Genomic DNA, 13,358 nt, shown 5'->3' with positions numbered 1-13,358 from the left:
AGCATCGAGTCCACCTCTTAGGTATTGCAATGTAGTGCATTGTTATTCAACAGACCGAGGAATCAAAAAAATAGCATTTAAGCTCAATTAGAAGGTTGCCGGTTACCATTGCAGACGCGGGACGGCCTCCGGGATTGTCGACAGCCCGTCCTCGCAGCGCGGAGCCGGCGAAGATTCGGGACTTCAGCGGTCCCGTAAAACTAAACCGATCTGCGCCGCCAGGAGGTCGGAGAGCACGGCTCGGATCGGCAGGCCGACCCTCTCCGCTCATTTACTTGCAGCACGGGAAAGTGCTGTGAACCACATGACCACCCTTTTTTGTTTTTCCCCCTCTCTCTCTCTCTCTCTCTCTCTCTCTCTCTGTCCACGGCCCCAAAATACCCAGGAACAATTTAGAATATCTACATGAAGCTCTGCGAGTGATACATGCCCTCAACGGAAATTTGGAGATTTTGTCTCGCAGCTTTCTTCTTGAAAAAAAAAAAAAGTGTTTCATGATTGAATTCCGGCAATCGTGTCCCCCCCCAGATACCTGACGATTAAGTACGATAAGCCTGTTTGGCAACAACTCCTCTGATTGCATTGCAGTGGAAGAATCTTCTGTGGTCAGGAAATTATAAATCCTGGGATTGAACAGTTACAAAACAAAAACAAAACAAACCAAAAAAAAAGCAGCAAAAGCCGCCTCAGTCCACGTCCAATTTCAACAGCGATTCAAAAAAAACAAAAAAACACACACACACACACACTGAAGTCAAAGACACGAGCCCGGACAGACGGACGGACGAGGCCTACGCGCTCGACGGACAGAACGTTGAGCGTCACCGTGAAGCATTACAAACACGAGAGACGGCAGCGTTAAGAGTTCCTCGTAAATGGACGAACGTGGACTGAACGGGTCTATACCGCGGCTTAAGGTTACGATTTAGAGCGGGCGGGGAAATTAAGGGCACCGTTGACTTGACAAAAACACACCGAACCAAAGTCAAAGGCAGTACAATCGCTGAGTTAAACAGTGGAGGATGTCTTGAGCAGCAGGGTTAGTGTCGGTGGCAGTTTGGTCATCGGCTTCCTGCGAGCCGTCGAGCACTGCGGTCCAAATCACACAGTGGTCATCTTCCAACGAGACAGTGAGTCAAGATTTCATTCATTAAAAATGGCGACAAAGTGGTTGAGATTGTTCTAGACACTAACTTATAACAAGCTATTTAGAAAACAACAAGAAAACACAAACAAAAGAAAATCAAATATCATTAAAATGACAATGGCGATAACGCTCTGCTTTGTTCCCCAGCTTTACCGTTGTGTTGTGACTTGTTAAGGTCCGCGAAGAGTTCAAAGTAAACAGCATCTCTCCCTGAAACTCTTCTTGTTCTTCTTGTTCTTTCCTTTTCCGTTTTTGTCTTTGTTCTCTGCCATTTTTTTGCTGCGGACTTCGCGCATCAGGTCAAAGAACACCTGGAGAGAAGTCAATTAAACTCTTTCAGTACAACCGTCACGGCAGGCAAACTGTGTACACCGATGAGAAAGTGAAATTCTTTAATAAATACAACAACAACAACAACAACAACAAAACAACAAGTTATAACCAAGTTCGGTCCGGTGCAAAAGCGTGTTTCGACTCTTATATCACATCGCTATCAGGGAGGCAATAGACTGATCCTGAATTCATTCTGCAGCATGACGACGAACATAAAGAATTATCTTCGGTTAGAGGAAGAGCGAGGACTCCTGTAAGTGCATCTCGTCCTCGTCGTCATCATCATCAAATCGGTCTGGGATTTCATGAAGAAACAGAACGACGCTCGCAAAGTTGCCTGGACCAACTTACCTGCCCAGCGCCCTGGGAAACTGTGTACAAGTGTAACTAGAGAAGCGGTGACGGGTTTAAAAAAAAAAGGCGAAGCATCATCACCGCTAATACGTCACCTGCGTTACTTATTTACTGCGTCGTATACTTAGTATCAGGTAACGGATAACTATTGATGACAATACTTTTTTTTTTTTTTTTTTTTTTGTTAAAGCACTTTACTATTAGACATTAAGACTCTTAAGAGTCGGTTCTACAAGCCAGTGAATAATCAGTAAGTCGTCGCACCTTGTCGACGTTGGCTCTCGTTTTGGCTGACGTCTCCACGTACTGGACGCCCCACTCCTCGGCCTTCCCACGGGCCTCGTCCACGGACACCTGCCGACGCTCCTCCAGGTCCGACTTGTTCCCCACCACCAGCAGCGGTATCTTGTCCTCCTCCGCCTTCACCCTCAAGATCTGCTCCCTGCGTGCACGGAGCAAACGGCTCTTACACAAGTTGACGTTGGATTTGGTTTGAAATGCAACCGGTTTTTTTTGGGCACTTCTTCTTTGTGGTCAGCCATTGGGATTCAGATACGCCCGGTATCAAAAATGCCTTAATGTTTTAATTCGTCAACTGTTTCACGATATACGGTATTAAACGCGTCAGACAACACTTTCCGGACCGGGCGAGTGATGCGGACGAGTTAAACTGGGACATTTTGCAGATGTATAAATAATTCGACAGTGTTGTTGACTAACACACAATATTTTGTAGGTTTAAATCCGACAGCACTTTTCTTCTGCCTCCTGAGGGTCTCTCGCTCAATACGCTCTCAGTGGTACACCGCTCTCTCCTCGCTCCCCCGTGAGTCCGCCGCCTCTCGCAGTCTGCGCGTGCAGACCTCCGCTGGCAAGTCGGCGGGGACACAAAAATAGCCTCCGTGCGGCTCCAATAGCCGACTCTCATCTCTCATCTCTCCTCCAAAGGTAGGCGGGGGCCGGGGGGGGGGGGTCAATGTCTGCGTGTAAAGTAATCCAGAACCTCGACTCGTCAGTCAGCTGAGAGGACTGCGACTGATGATTGGACTCCTCAGCTTTTACTGGGCAGCCCTATTAAATCCGATCTAAACTTTCCTGCCACAGCAGAACCAGACTGACACTCTCCCTTCTGTGAATATTACACAACACGCCATTAATGCCGAGCTGTGGCGCAGGTTCTATTTTATTTTATTTTTTTGAAATGCTGAGCTCCTAAACAATCTTCTCGCCTGGATTTGCGTAACAAATTCAGGACCCGAGACTGACGGATACTCGCGTGAAAATCCTTGGGACTGGGATCGGGTGCAGAAAAGAGCATGACGAAATACCTGCAATCCTGCCTGCTACGGACGTATGCTACAACACAAACGCAATCAATGACGACGACGACTTGAGTGACAGTCATCCGCAACCAGGTGCCGAACTTACAGACGTGCGCATCAGTACCTGAACTCAGCGGTGGCGGTGAAGGACTCGTGCTCTGTGATGGAGAAGACCAGCAGGAATCCCTCCCCGCTGCGAAAGTAGTTGTCCCTGATAGCGGCGTAGTCCTCCTGCCCAGCCGTGTCCAGGATGTCGATCTGGACCTCCTCCCCATCCAGCACCACCTTCTTCCTGTAGCTGTCAGCCTTGGTGGGCTCGTAGTCCTCCACAAACTGAGAGTGAAATGATTCCTTTCTTTAGATACGGGGTGGATAGGAGGTGCTAAAAGCAGCGTTCTCCCGCGTGAGGCGTCCCCGACTGTCCCGAGCTGTAATGCGGCGGGTGTAAACCGCAACGATAGTTAAAACGGACGACCGTCTCTGGTGAGACAAGAGCGCTGAAAAGCTCTGCTCGAAGGCAGAGCTGAGCCGCGACCGTCTCTGCTCTCGTCGAGCGTCGTCGCAACAAACGACATCTGTGGTCGAGCAAGCGGCGGACGAGAGAGAAGTGCCCCCTTTTTCCCCCCAAGAGCCCCTTTGGTAACCGCTTAGTAGCTTCGTAGGACCTCTGTGACGTGACGTGACTGTTGCTCTCACTCTCGTGCAACAGATGGCTGCTTCGCCGCTTTAAAAGAGGGCGTCTCGCAACCGCGTCCCCTTTGCAGGAGCAGGGGAAACGCGCAAAGGCGACTACGGCCATCCAAAATCTATGCCGGGGACGCCTTCGAAACATAAACGAAGATGAGGTTCGGTTCGAAAACGCTGCACGCGAACGGTTTCAAAATAGCAGTTTTGCTCGAAATGCCCGTCGTTCCCGGCCGGGCCGGCGCGCGCGCGACTCCCCGATCTGCGGTGGCGTTTCACGTTCGATTTAGAAGGGTGTGTTGACTCACCTCGTCGTACATGAACTGCAGGGTGAGGGCCGACTTCCCGACGCCACCGCTGCCCACCATTATCACTTTGTGCAGAGCCAGAGAACTCTGGTTTTTACTTTTGCTGGTAGCCATCGCTGGATTCTTCTTGGTGCCCCTCTTACACACTCAAACACATGTGCGCACATGCACGCACACACACACGCGCGCACGCACACACACACACACGCACGCACGCGCACACACACACACACACACACACTGGCACAACCTGTGAATGAGAAGAGTGGAAACATATCAGGAAGTAACCTCCGTACCAAGAGAACACAAATTTGTGTAACGAGTGCCCGGGACAGATGGCACTCGTTACTTGACAGAGCTCCCCGTGACACTAACTCGCCGTGCCAGAGGCTCTCGGCTTTGTTCCAACAAATCTTCAATCTTTACCCCCGCCGCATCCATTAAAGTGCCAAATTGCCTGCTCGTGAATCCTTGGACTTTATAAAGTTGGCTATCAAAAGGTCATTGCAACTGATCAGAAGTAATGAAGCCATCATTCTCCGCTGCCGGGCGGCGTTTACGAATGCATTAAAACGGGGCATGACGTTCTAAACTCGTTAAAAAGACAGAAGACGTGACCGGCCGTCTATCTGCTCTTTAAATGGCAAGGAGAGAGAGAGAGAGAGAGAGAGAGAGAGAGCTCAGAGTCAATGGATTTCTCCAGAGTTCACCATCCTCTGCCCACACAACTTCCAGCCGAGTTAGAACTGACTCCGTTGTAAAAAGCCCGGCTGCCATCAACTTGCACTTCATCTGGACAGAAATGTGACGATGGAGTACTTGTGCTGAGAGTCAAAGGGTTCAAAACAAGTCGTCAATCTGCAGTTATGTGTTTGCAACAGTGCGACCAGGAACTCAATGTACTATTTTGTTTATTTCATCTGCGGCCACCAAAGGTATCTCATCTGTTCGACAAGTAATTATGCATTAAAATGTCTTATCAATTCAGCAACAACTGTTCGTAAAGGAAAACTGCTAATATTTGAGACAATGGAACCTCTGACCGGTCAATCTTAAAACTACAGCACCAACGGGTCCCTTCGTTATAGAGAAAAAAATAAAATAAATAAAACCTTTCCTCAGATTAAGTGACTTCTGCATTTAAGCTGCCCTCTATTGATCATTTAATCCTGAGGAGACCGGCTCCGGCGCTTCGACCCTTTTTGTCGGCGGTTGTTATTGTTGTTGTCCGCGCCACAGGATGCATCTCAAACAAACAATATCCTGTGTTCTTTTGACTCGGCAGAAGTCAGAGCCCACAATAAGACCGCTGGCACGGTTCCACCGCCTGACGTCTGATTGCTACTTTAGAGATTTAGAGTTCCTCGGTTAATCCTCATCCGTGGGTTTGAGGTGTTATCACTCACTGGTGGTGTTGTTGTTGTTGTTGTTGTTGTTGTTGTTGGACAGGTCAGCAGTCATCAACCACTGCAGCTCACTCAGCCCATTTAGCCGTATTACAACCAGCTAGTCAAACACGGAGAATCTGACCGATGATATCACGGGGCCAGAGTTGTGATTAAGTATCCTGAAAGCCTCCCTGGCAAATGACTCAATTGTGTTGTTGCATCATGGGACCCAACCCTTTCTTTCCCCTTCACTTTCGTCCCCTGTCGTTTATCTCGCTCTGCAGAGAAAGATTCCTCCCTTCTCGTGGGATGAGCACCGAGATGATTCATCGTATTATTCATGGTCTCCTCCCGAACGGTAAACATCATATTTCAGCTCACGCGGCGCCACAAATGTGCATTTTTTAGCATTAAGGGTTCACCAGATGTGACAAAGGAGAGAACGTGTTGCTAAAGGCAGAAAAAAAAAAGGGAAAAAAAGAGAAGCTTTTCATTAGAAATGTAAAAGAAATGTCACGGCCTCACAGAAGCCCTTGCAACCCAGCCACAAACTCCCGGTGTCAAAGTTAATATCAACAAACTACATTAAAGCTTTAAATGCGCAATTGTGCACGCGGGAGTTTGCTGCCACGTCGTTTGCTTTCACTGTTCAAAAGCAGAACACCAGATTTGCGTCACATTAACCTCCACTTCATTATGCCGGCTGTTGATGCTGAGGGTTTGGCACCGTGGTTCCACTCTCCCTGACCAGGAAGTGAAGTCCGACCTGTGCTCTTCCTGTCTTTGTTATCAGGAACCCGGCCAGTGAAAGGGCCCATAGGAAGGACACCCACACAAACACATACACACAATTACACACCTTCTGAAGGAGCCTATGGCACACTAAGCACTTATGCATGGGACTCCCTCTTTGAATTATTCACTTGTAACCCACTTCCCCGTGCACAAGTACACACACGGACTCCAATGCTATTATTAAAGCAATAGCAGCCAATAAACTGAAGCCACATTTATTTAAAAAAAAAAAAAAAAATGCTTAGCACATGTGCTTAGTGCGAAGTTTCCAAAGGAAGTTCAGACAGATGGGGAGGGGTCCTGTCATATTTCCACTGCAGCACAAGTTGCATGCACGGCTAAAATGGAGGACACCCTCACACACAAAAAAAAAAAATGGGTGGGGGGGATTAATATTTAGGCATGACCCACATATGGAACTGCGGTCTGCTCGGTACTGGTCCTCTTTTTTTGGGGGGGGTTATGGAGAAGGAGGGGAACCGTCTAACTGTCCACTCTGGTTGCTTGGCTCCTGAAATATAGATGATGCCGGTGCAGCGTGAGTGACAGGAGTTCATTAAAGATGCCCCTCTGAGAATGGCCCAACAGTCCCTCCGTGCTTATCTTAACCCTTCGGCAAGGATGCACCGAGGTTCGCCGGGACTCACACGGACACTAATAAAAGATTACAGCAAACCGATAGCGTAAAAGAGCCCGTGTTGATGCTGCCAGGCTTTGCAAAGAGGGCTTTTTTTTTTTTCTTCTTAAATGGTATACATGACCACCTGTACGCTTCGGATTTTATGCTCGGTATGCTTCGATCAACGATATTAACATGTCAGCTGGTATTTGTCTTTAAAAACCTGTCCATACGCTTCTCGTGTTCACAGAAGAACAGTTGGTTGTTGTTTTTTTTCCTGAGGACTGAACCCTCTCTTAGCAGCGTAGACGACAGGAGTTTAACTGGTACAGACAAACAAAGTGTTAGCATAGTGCAGTGGCAGCCAATTTAAATGTCATGTGCTGATGTGCCTATAAATTCCAGTCTGAGAGAAGCAGAATAAATTAATCTATGTGTGTAAAGTCAAGACAATTAGAGCCATACTTGCAGAGAGCCTGAGGATGCTGTCTCTCTCTCTCTCTCTATCTATCTCTATCTCTATCTCTCTCTATCCCTGAGATCCCAGGGGTGAGAGGATTTCCTCTCCCCCCCATCTGATGAAGAAAACAGGAGCTTTTCTGGCTCAATAACAACGTTCTAAATTCCAAGGATCTGGGCAGGAGATTAGCTGCTTCTCTCATCATCAATAACGGTCTACCGAGTCAATCAAAACGCGGATTGCGGCCGAGTGACAGTGTGGCTGAAAAGAAACAGCGCGGTGTGGACTGATGCCGTGTGGGGAGAAAAGAAATATGTCGAGATGCCTCCAAAAATATTGCGATATTCATCTTAAACCACTAACTCTTGTCGTAGCTCGGCAGATCCTCCCTAATAATCCCGCTGCCAGCAAAGCAAAACTCTCCCGCTGACGCTGCGACTGCAAATCAAAACTGTTGCCGTGTCCTATCCATTTTCTACGACTGCCAGACTCAAAGTATTCTCCTACTCGAGCAAATATGAATAAGGAAGTCTTGGATTGTGGAAGGTTACGGGCTATAACTAGTCACAGTTGCAGCTGGCTGTGGCCAAAACAATATAACCTCGTTGAGTCACCTCCAGTCACGAGGTCAGCGCAAGAATGGATTTCCTGTGACACAAAATGACTGGAATTCAAGATTCCCAGGTTTGTTTATCACAAAAGCAACCAACAACGCATAAGTTAACAGCAAACGTACTGCAGGAAGCATTGCAGAAATGTGTTTAGCCTGTAAGATGTAGCGGTTATAATGGTTGCAGCTGGAGGAGATCGAGTAATGATTCAGTCCACTCAAAAAGACAGCACGCAGCAGCAAGAAAGACATTTTCAAAAAGCACCCCACAACGCATACTAACAACCTCCGGCCAGGGGAGTGTACAGAGGAGCCTTTCACGAAACTGGGCAGCAGGGACCTAAATCCTCTCTGTGTTACAATCCTTCCTACTTCAGCAAAACTAAGTGGGCTGCTCGCTATACGAAATCATGTTGTTCTTTCCTGTTCATATGGAAATGACCATCAACATGCAAATATAGTGCAGTTCTTACTGATCCCCCTCGGTGCCAGAAAAAGGATTCATGTAAAACATGGATTTAGCCAGTAACACGCAACAGATATCCTTTCCGACCTCCCTGCAGCCGATCTCAACCAAAACACTCATGTCTGTCCCATTACCAGAGCATTCCACTGGACTGATTCAGGATGGACAGAAAGACGAGGTCACATCTCAGCGGCACACATTTACTCACCAACCTATTTGTTTCTGCCGAGTAACTCCCAACTGCCCACTACTTATCACCAACTCGCTATGTATTTCTTTCATTTGCCTGCCAGGAAACGCAACAGGGTCAGCGGCGTACCGCCCCGCACCACAGCTGGGCCTCGTGGTGCCACCGTGGTTTAAAATTAGGGGTGCTGTGAAGTACCACTGAAAAATCAGCCCCGAATCCTCGCTGGTCTTCCTCCTCGCAGCTCAGATGTTTACACGTGGTGACTATAAATCGAAATGGTAAGGGGAGTGAACTGTTGTGTAAAATACTACGGTCCCGTCTCGGCCACCGGCATCGACATAAATGGGCACACGGCAAAACATGTATGAGATGAGGCAAGACTCTCGCTGGACGTTGGCTTTGCCTGGAGGACTACCGAGCCCATTCAGAGTGCAGGTGCGTGGCCACGGGTAGGCCGGCGGCCGGGCGAAGAGGCCGAGAGACGTGGTGCGAGCGCGATCTCAAATGTCTCCCCCGTGTAACATACGGCAACAGGCTCTCGATACTACCGTGGCGAAGTCAGTAACAAATGAGATATGATAGAGGAGTGGGTAGGCTCACTTTAAGGAACTTAAATCATTCAAATAAAGAGAAATCCCCTCATTCAAATCCTCCACCTAATAACATTGAAACACAGGCGCAGACAGTGAGCGCTGTCGCACCCAAGAGCACATAACCAACGGGAGGGAAATAAATTGGGGTCAAGGAAACACAGTGAATGCTGTGGTGCATCTAGCATAGAAACGTGTTGCACACATGGGATACAATAAAGACAATGATGGTGTCTTTCTTAAACTTCCATCATGTTTCTACATGTCTATTAGGATTAGAAACAAGGTGGAGGAAAAGATTTGCTGAAAACTAATTCAAGTAACCACAGTTAGCCGTCATTGTATTTTTAGTGGCTTTTTTGGCAAAATGTTTATGGGGTCAAAGACAAACCTCCACAGCTTGCCTCTGCAGCAGGTGGGTGGGCAGTGGGTGCCAGCTGTGGGTTACAGAAAATTAAAACTTCAAAAAAATCTGAATTCTCTTACTGTTCCGCAAACTGGTATTTGCATAACTTGTTCCTTTTTCTTATGTGAAACAGGATCCGATGCTTTGTATAACTGGTCCCTCAAGCGCATCGATCACATCTACTTTATATGTGCCAATGTGTCAAACTGGCTGCCTTCAGGGGAGAAAAATCACTCCACCCTTAAGTACTTGTCTAACAAGTTGTGAATTAGAGCCTACAGTATGTCAGATGACTGTTGAGAGCCAAAAAAACTGTTAAAAAAAATAAATATCTCATTAAGTAATTAAATGACAGTCACAAAATATATGAACCCTACTTCCTTCCTGCTGACTAAAGCAGACCATTGATGGCTGGGAGTGCACTTGCCAAGCCACCATCAATGGTTCCTGAGAATCACTCACTTTCCAAGTCGAGTAGAAAAAAAAAAAAAAGAAACTCCCATTACCCTCCACTTTCACTGCCAACATCATTAGAGTCCAATGTAATTACACTTGAAGAGCCCAGGTCATTCAGGAACCTCATTAGAAAATGTAAAACTGATCAGCACAACAGATGGAGCTCCGTGATAGGAGCCAATCAGACCGAGTCCAAAACAAAGGAAATGAAACGGAAAATGTTTGTCATATCCTAATAAGTTCCAATAACAGGACGAAACTACACGGAGCGATTATGAAAATCATTTCTGTGCGAAGATGAGGACGCGGTTAGTGTAAACATCAAGTTGGGGTGGGGCCAAAAAAACAACAACACAAAAACAACAGCAGCAGCCATACTAATTTACAATTCTGTAATGGCACAAATCATTTTGTCTTGTTGTGGATTGAATGATGACTGAAGAATGTGATTAATCCTAACGCACACCGGAGGAAGACTGCAAGCTAGTTACAAGTTACCTTAATAACAATAGCTTAACGAAATGTTGTGCCTTTTTAACTGCAGGTTAATCAAAAAATCATTAATCTATTCTGGATCAAATCATGGAACCAAAACATTAAATCATGAACATGCCAGAGTTTCCCACATCTACTATCCCGATAGCCTTGGCAGAGGGAGAGGGAGAACTGGGGGCCAGTTGAGCCTCATTCACAAGTCCTTCCTCCATCTTTTATATAAATTGTTTGCTATGGGTCTACAGCCATGTAAAAAAAACTGTAAGTGTATTGACTGTATATCTTTGCCAGATTCAAACACAGTCCAGTACCAGGTTTTTCCGTGAAAACCACTAAACAGCATTTTCTAAAAGAGGTAATTATAGGGTGGGGAAAAAAAAACACAAAACATTTGGACAATGCAGGCACAACAAATATCAGCCACCATATAGCTCCAAAACAAAAACATCAGCATTTAAAAGGCTGAGGGAGTCCTCCAACGTCTAAACTGGTTTCCTTGATCATATTACTGGAATCAGCATTGTGCTCATGAGCTGTTTACGACGTGTGAGTGCATGTCATCCTGGAACAAAGATTATAAAAGATTAGTCACCTTTAAGACACACGAATCTGGATGATGAAATAATATGTGTCACTTTCCCACAATACCAAAATAAAGTTGGTATTATTAATGAGATGGAACATGTGCGTGTTGCTTTGCCAACACTATCCTGCACCCCCCTTCTTTAAAAAAAAATAATTAAAAAAGAAAAAAGCACTGTAAATGTTACCGAGCACCGTCAGCACACTGTACAATAGGGACGCACAATAATATTGGCAGGTCGTCTGCATCAGCTGATAAATGCTTTAAAAAAAAAAAAAAACGTGCCTCTAACCCAAATGAAAATCTTGAAAAAGCGACACTTTGATTATGCCTACATACTCCAACGTCTGTGAGGAAACATCTGCACTAATCCGCTGCGAGAGGGTACATCCATTGTGAAAGAGGATGCAGCGATGTCTGCCGAGTGCAAGAGTCCAAAACAGATAGCAAAGTTGCAATGACTCTCAAAGGGAGAGCATCATCGTGTTTCGGTATGATGAATCCTATTGTTTTGTTTGACATAACCCAAGTTGACGCAGTTTCCTTATTAAATCCACTACAGGAGAGACGTGATGTTTTCGAAGTGAAAATAAATAAATATATATATATATATACGTGAGTATATTTCAGCATAGGTAATTGGCCAAGTGAGTTGGAAAATATTGGTTCAAAAAAAATAACCCAATATCATGCATCCCGACAATATATATGTAACCATCCTACACTATTTTTGAATTGTTGTATTTAACATAACGACTTTATGAAAAAGTGACCATTAAAAGGGTCCGGTGGTTTCCAAAGCGGAGTTGGGAGTTGGTCTCCCTCCCTACGTTCAGCTTTTAGATGAACCACCGAGGAAATAACACTCGACACCACACAACTTACATGAGTTTGACGCTGTTATTATGGAAACAGGTCATTTTGCTGACGGTTTTAAAGTACAAAAGACATCAGCTGAAGAAACCCTGAGCTCGCTTTGGGTGTGTCATCTCCTCAAGAGGGACAACTTTTCACCACATAACACTTGTGAGTGATTCTCGACGGGGGGTTGAGGGGGGGGGGGATGGATTACAACAGCTGATGTGAACAACTAGTCAAAACGTAACTTTAAAGTTTTTGGGGGAAAAACGCCCACGTGACCGCGGTTTAAGGCGTAAAGGTACGTGAACAAGAAAAGCCCATAAACGCGGACTTTGGTCCCCGTTATTGCCGTGAAACGCAGCTTCGCTCGAAAACCACAACGTCCATCACTTCAATGACTAAATGCATTAATTAATTAAAACACACGTTCATATCGTTCCGCCGACAAGTTAGTCCAAATGTCCACATCGGGGAGGCTAACCGACCGTCAGCGGTAGCTAACCTGACGACAACTTACCAAACGTTAGCGTCACCTCATGCCCGTTCAACACGGGGCCGAGACAACGAAACTCAAAACACGAACATGGCCGGACAGTTCAACTCGTCACTTATATCCAAAACGGAGTTGTTGTTGTTGTTGTTGTTATTTGTTTTTTTTTTCACCCATTTAATGTGAAGCGGTCAGTCCGCTGGTCGCTCGCCCTTCCTTAAAGCAGGTGTGGTAAACGTTACTCTGACTGTCTTTAAAGGCCTTGTTCAGAAACACACACACTTCTCTCACTCCGACAACAAAGTTCCGAAGCCTTACCAAAGCAGGACTCGTATTTCTGCCCTCGGTTGATGTTATCTTCTCGCTGACTGCGTTAACAGCGAAGCCCGAAGCATTGGCTCTCCAAATACAAACCGCTCCTACAACAAAAGCCCCACCTACCGGAAGTCAAACTGCACATGACAGGAAGTGACGTTTTTTTTTGTTGTTGTTGTTTTTTTCTTCGCGTCTCCCTCCGTAGACTTCCTCCCTCAGTGTCATATTTTCAATGAAGTAATTGATTTACACATAAACGGGATGTTAACATTAACTTGATACATGATGGGTTTTTTTTAACAACAGTTAAAAGTGTAAAATACTGTAGAAATACTAGATTACTCTAAAAGTAAAAAGTCCTGCATGAATCCTAACTAAGTTAAAGTCACTGGTTTGGTTTCTCTGACTAATATATTATTAAATATGACATCATTAAATGCTGAAGTATCAATGCGTAAGCAGCATGTTACTTTTGAAGCTGCTGCA

At 45.8% G+C, this 13,358-nt stretch overlaps 1 protein-coding gene across 1 annotated transcript; it reads right to left on the bottom strand.

Annotated features, from left to right (window-relative positions):
• Positions 1-477: 477 nt before the first annotated feature.
• On the bottom strand, positions 478-12,987 carry LOC138620981 (ras-related protein Ral-B). Its single transcript, XM_069698687.1, has 5 exons — positions 12,876-12,987; positions 4,149-4,398; positions 3,281-3,489; positions 2,099-2,276; positions 478-1,458 (listed from the first exon to the last, which is right to left on the bottom strand). The coding sequence occupies exons 2-5, from the start codon at positions 4,260-4,262 to the stop codon at positions 1,336-1,338; spliced, it is 624 nt and encodes a 207-aa protein (XP_069554788.1). The 5' UTR covers positions 4,263-4,398; positions 12,876-12,987; the 3' UTR covers positions 478-1,335.
• Positions 12,988-13,358: the final 371 nt, after the last annotated feature.

Source organism: Brachyistius frenatus, unplaced genomic scaffold (genome assembly GCF_029030835.1).
Source record: "Brachyistius frenatus isolate BFR_SWC_R1_liver_20210118 unplaced genomic scaffold, ASM2903083v1 Contig_27, whole genome shotgun sequence".
NCBI lineage: Eukaryota > Metazoa > Chordata > Actinopteri > Embiotocidae > Brachyistius > Brachyistius frenatus.
Note: the sequence above shows the minus strand (reverse complement) of the source record. Positions and strands in the feature narration are given on the sequence as shown.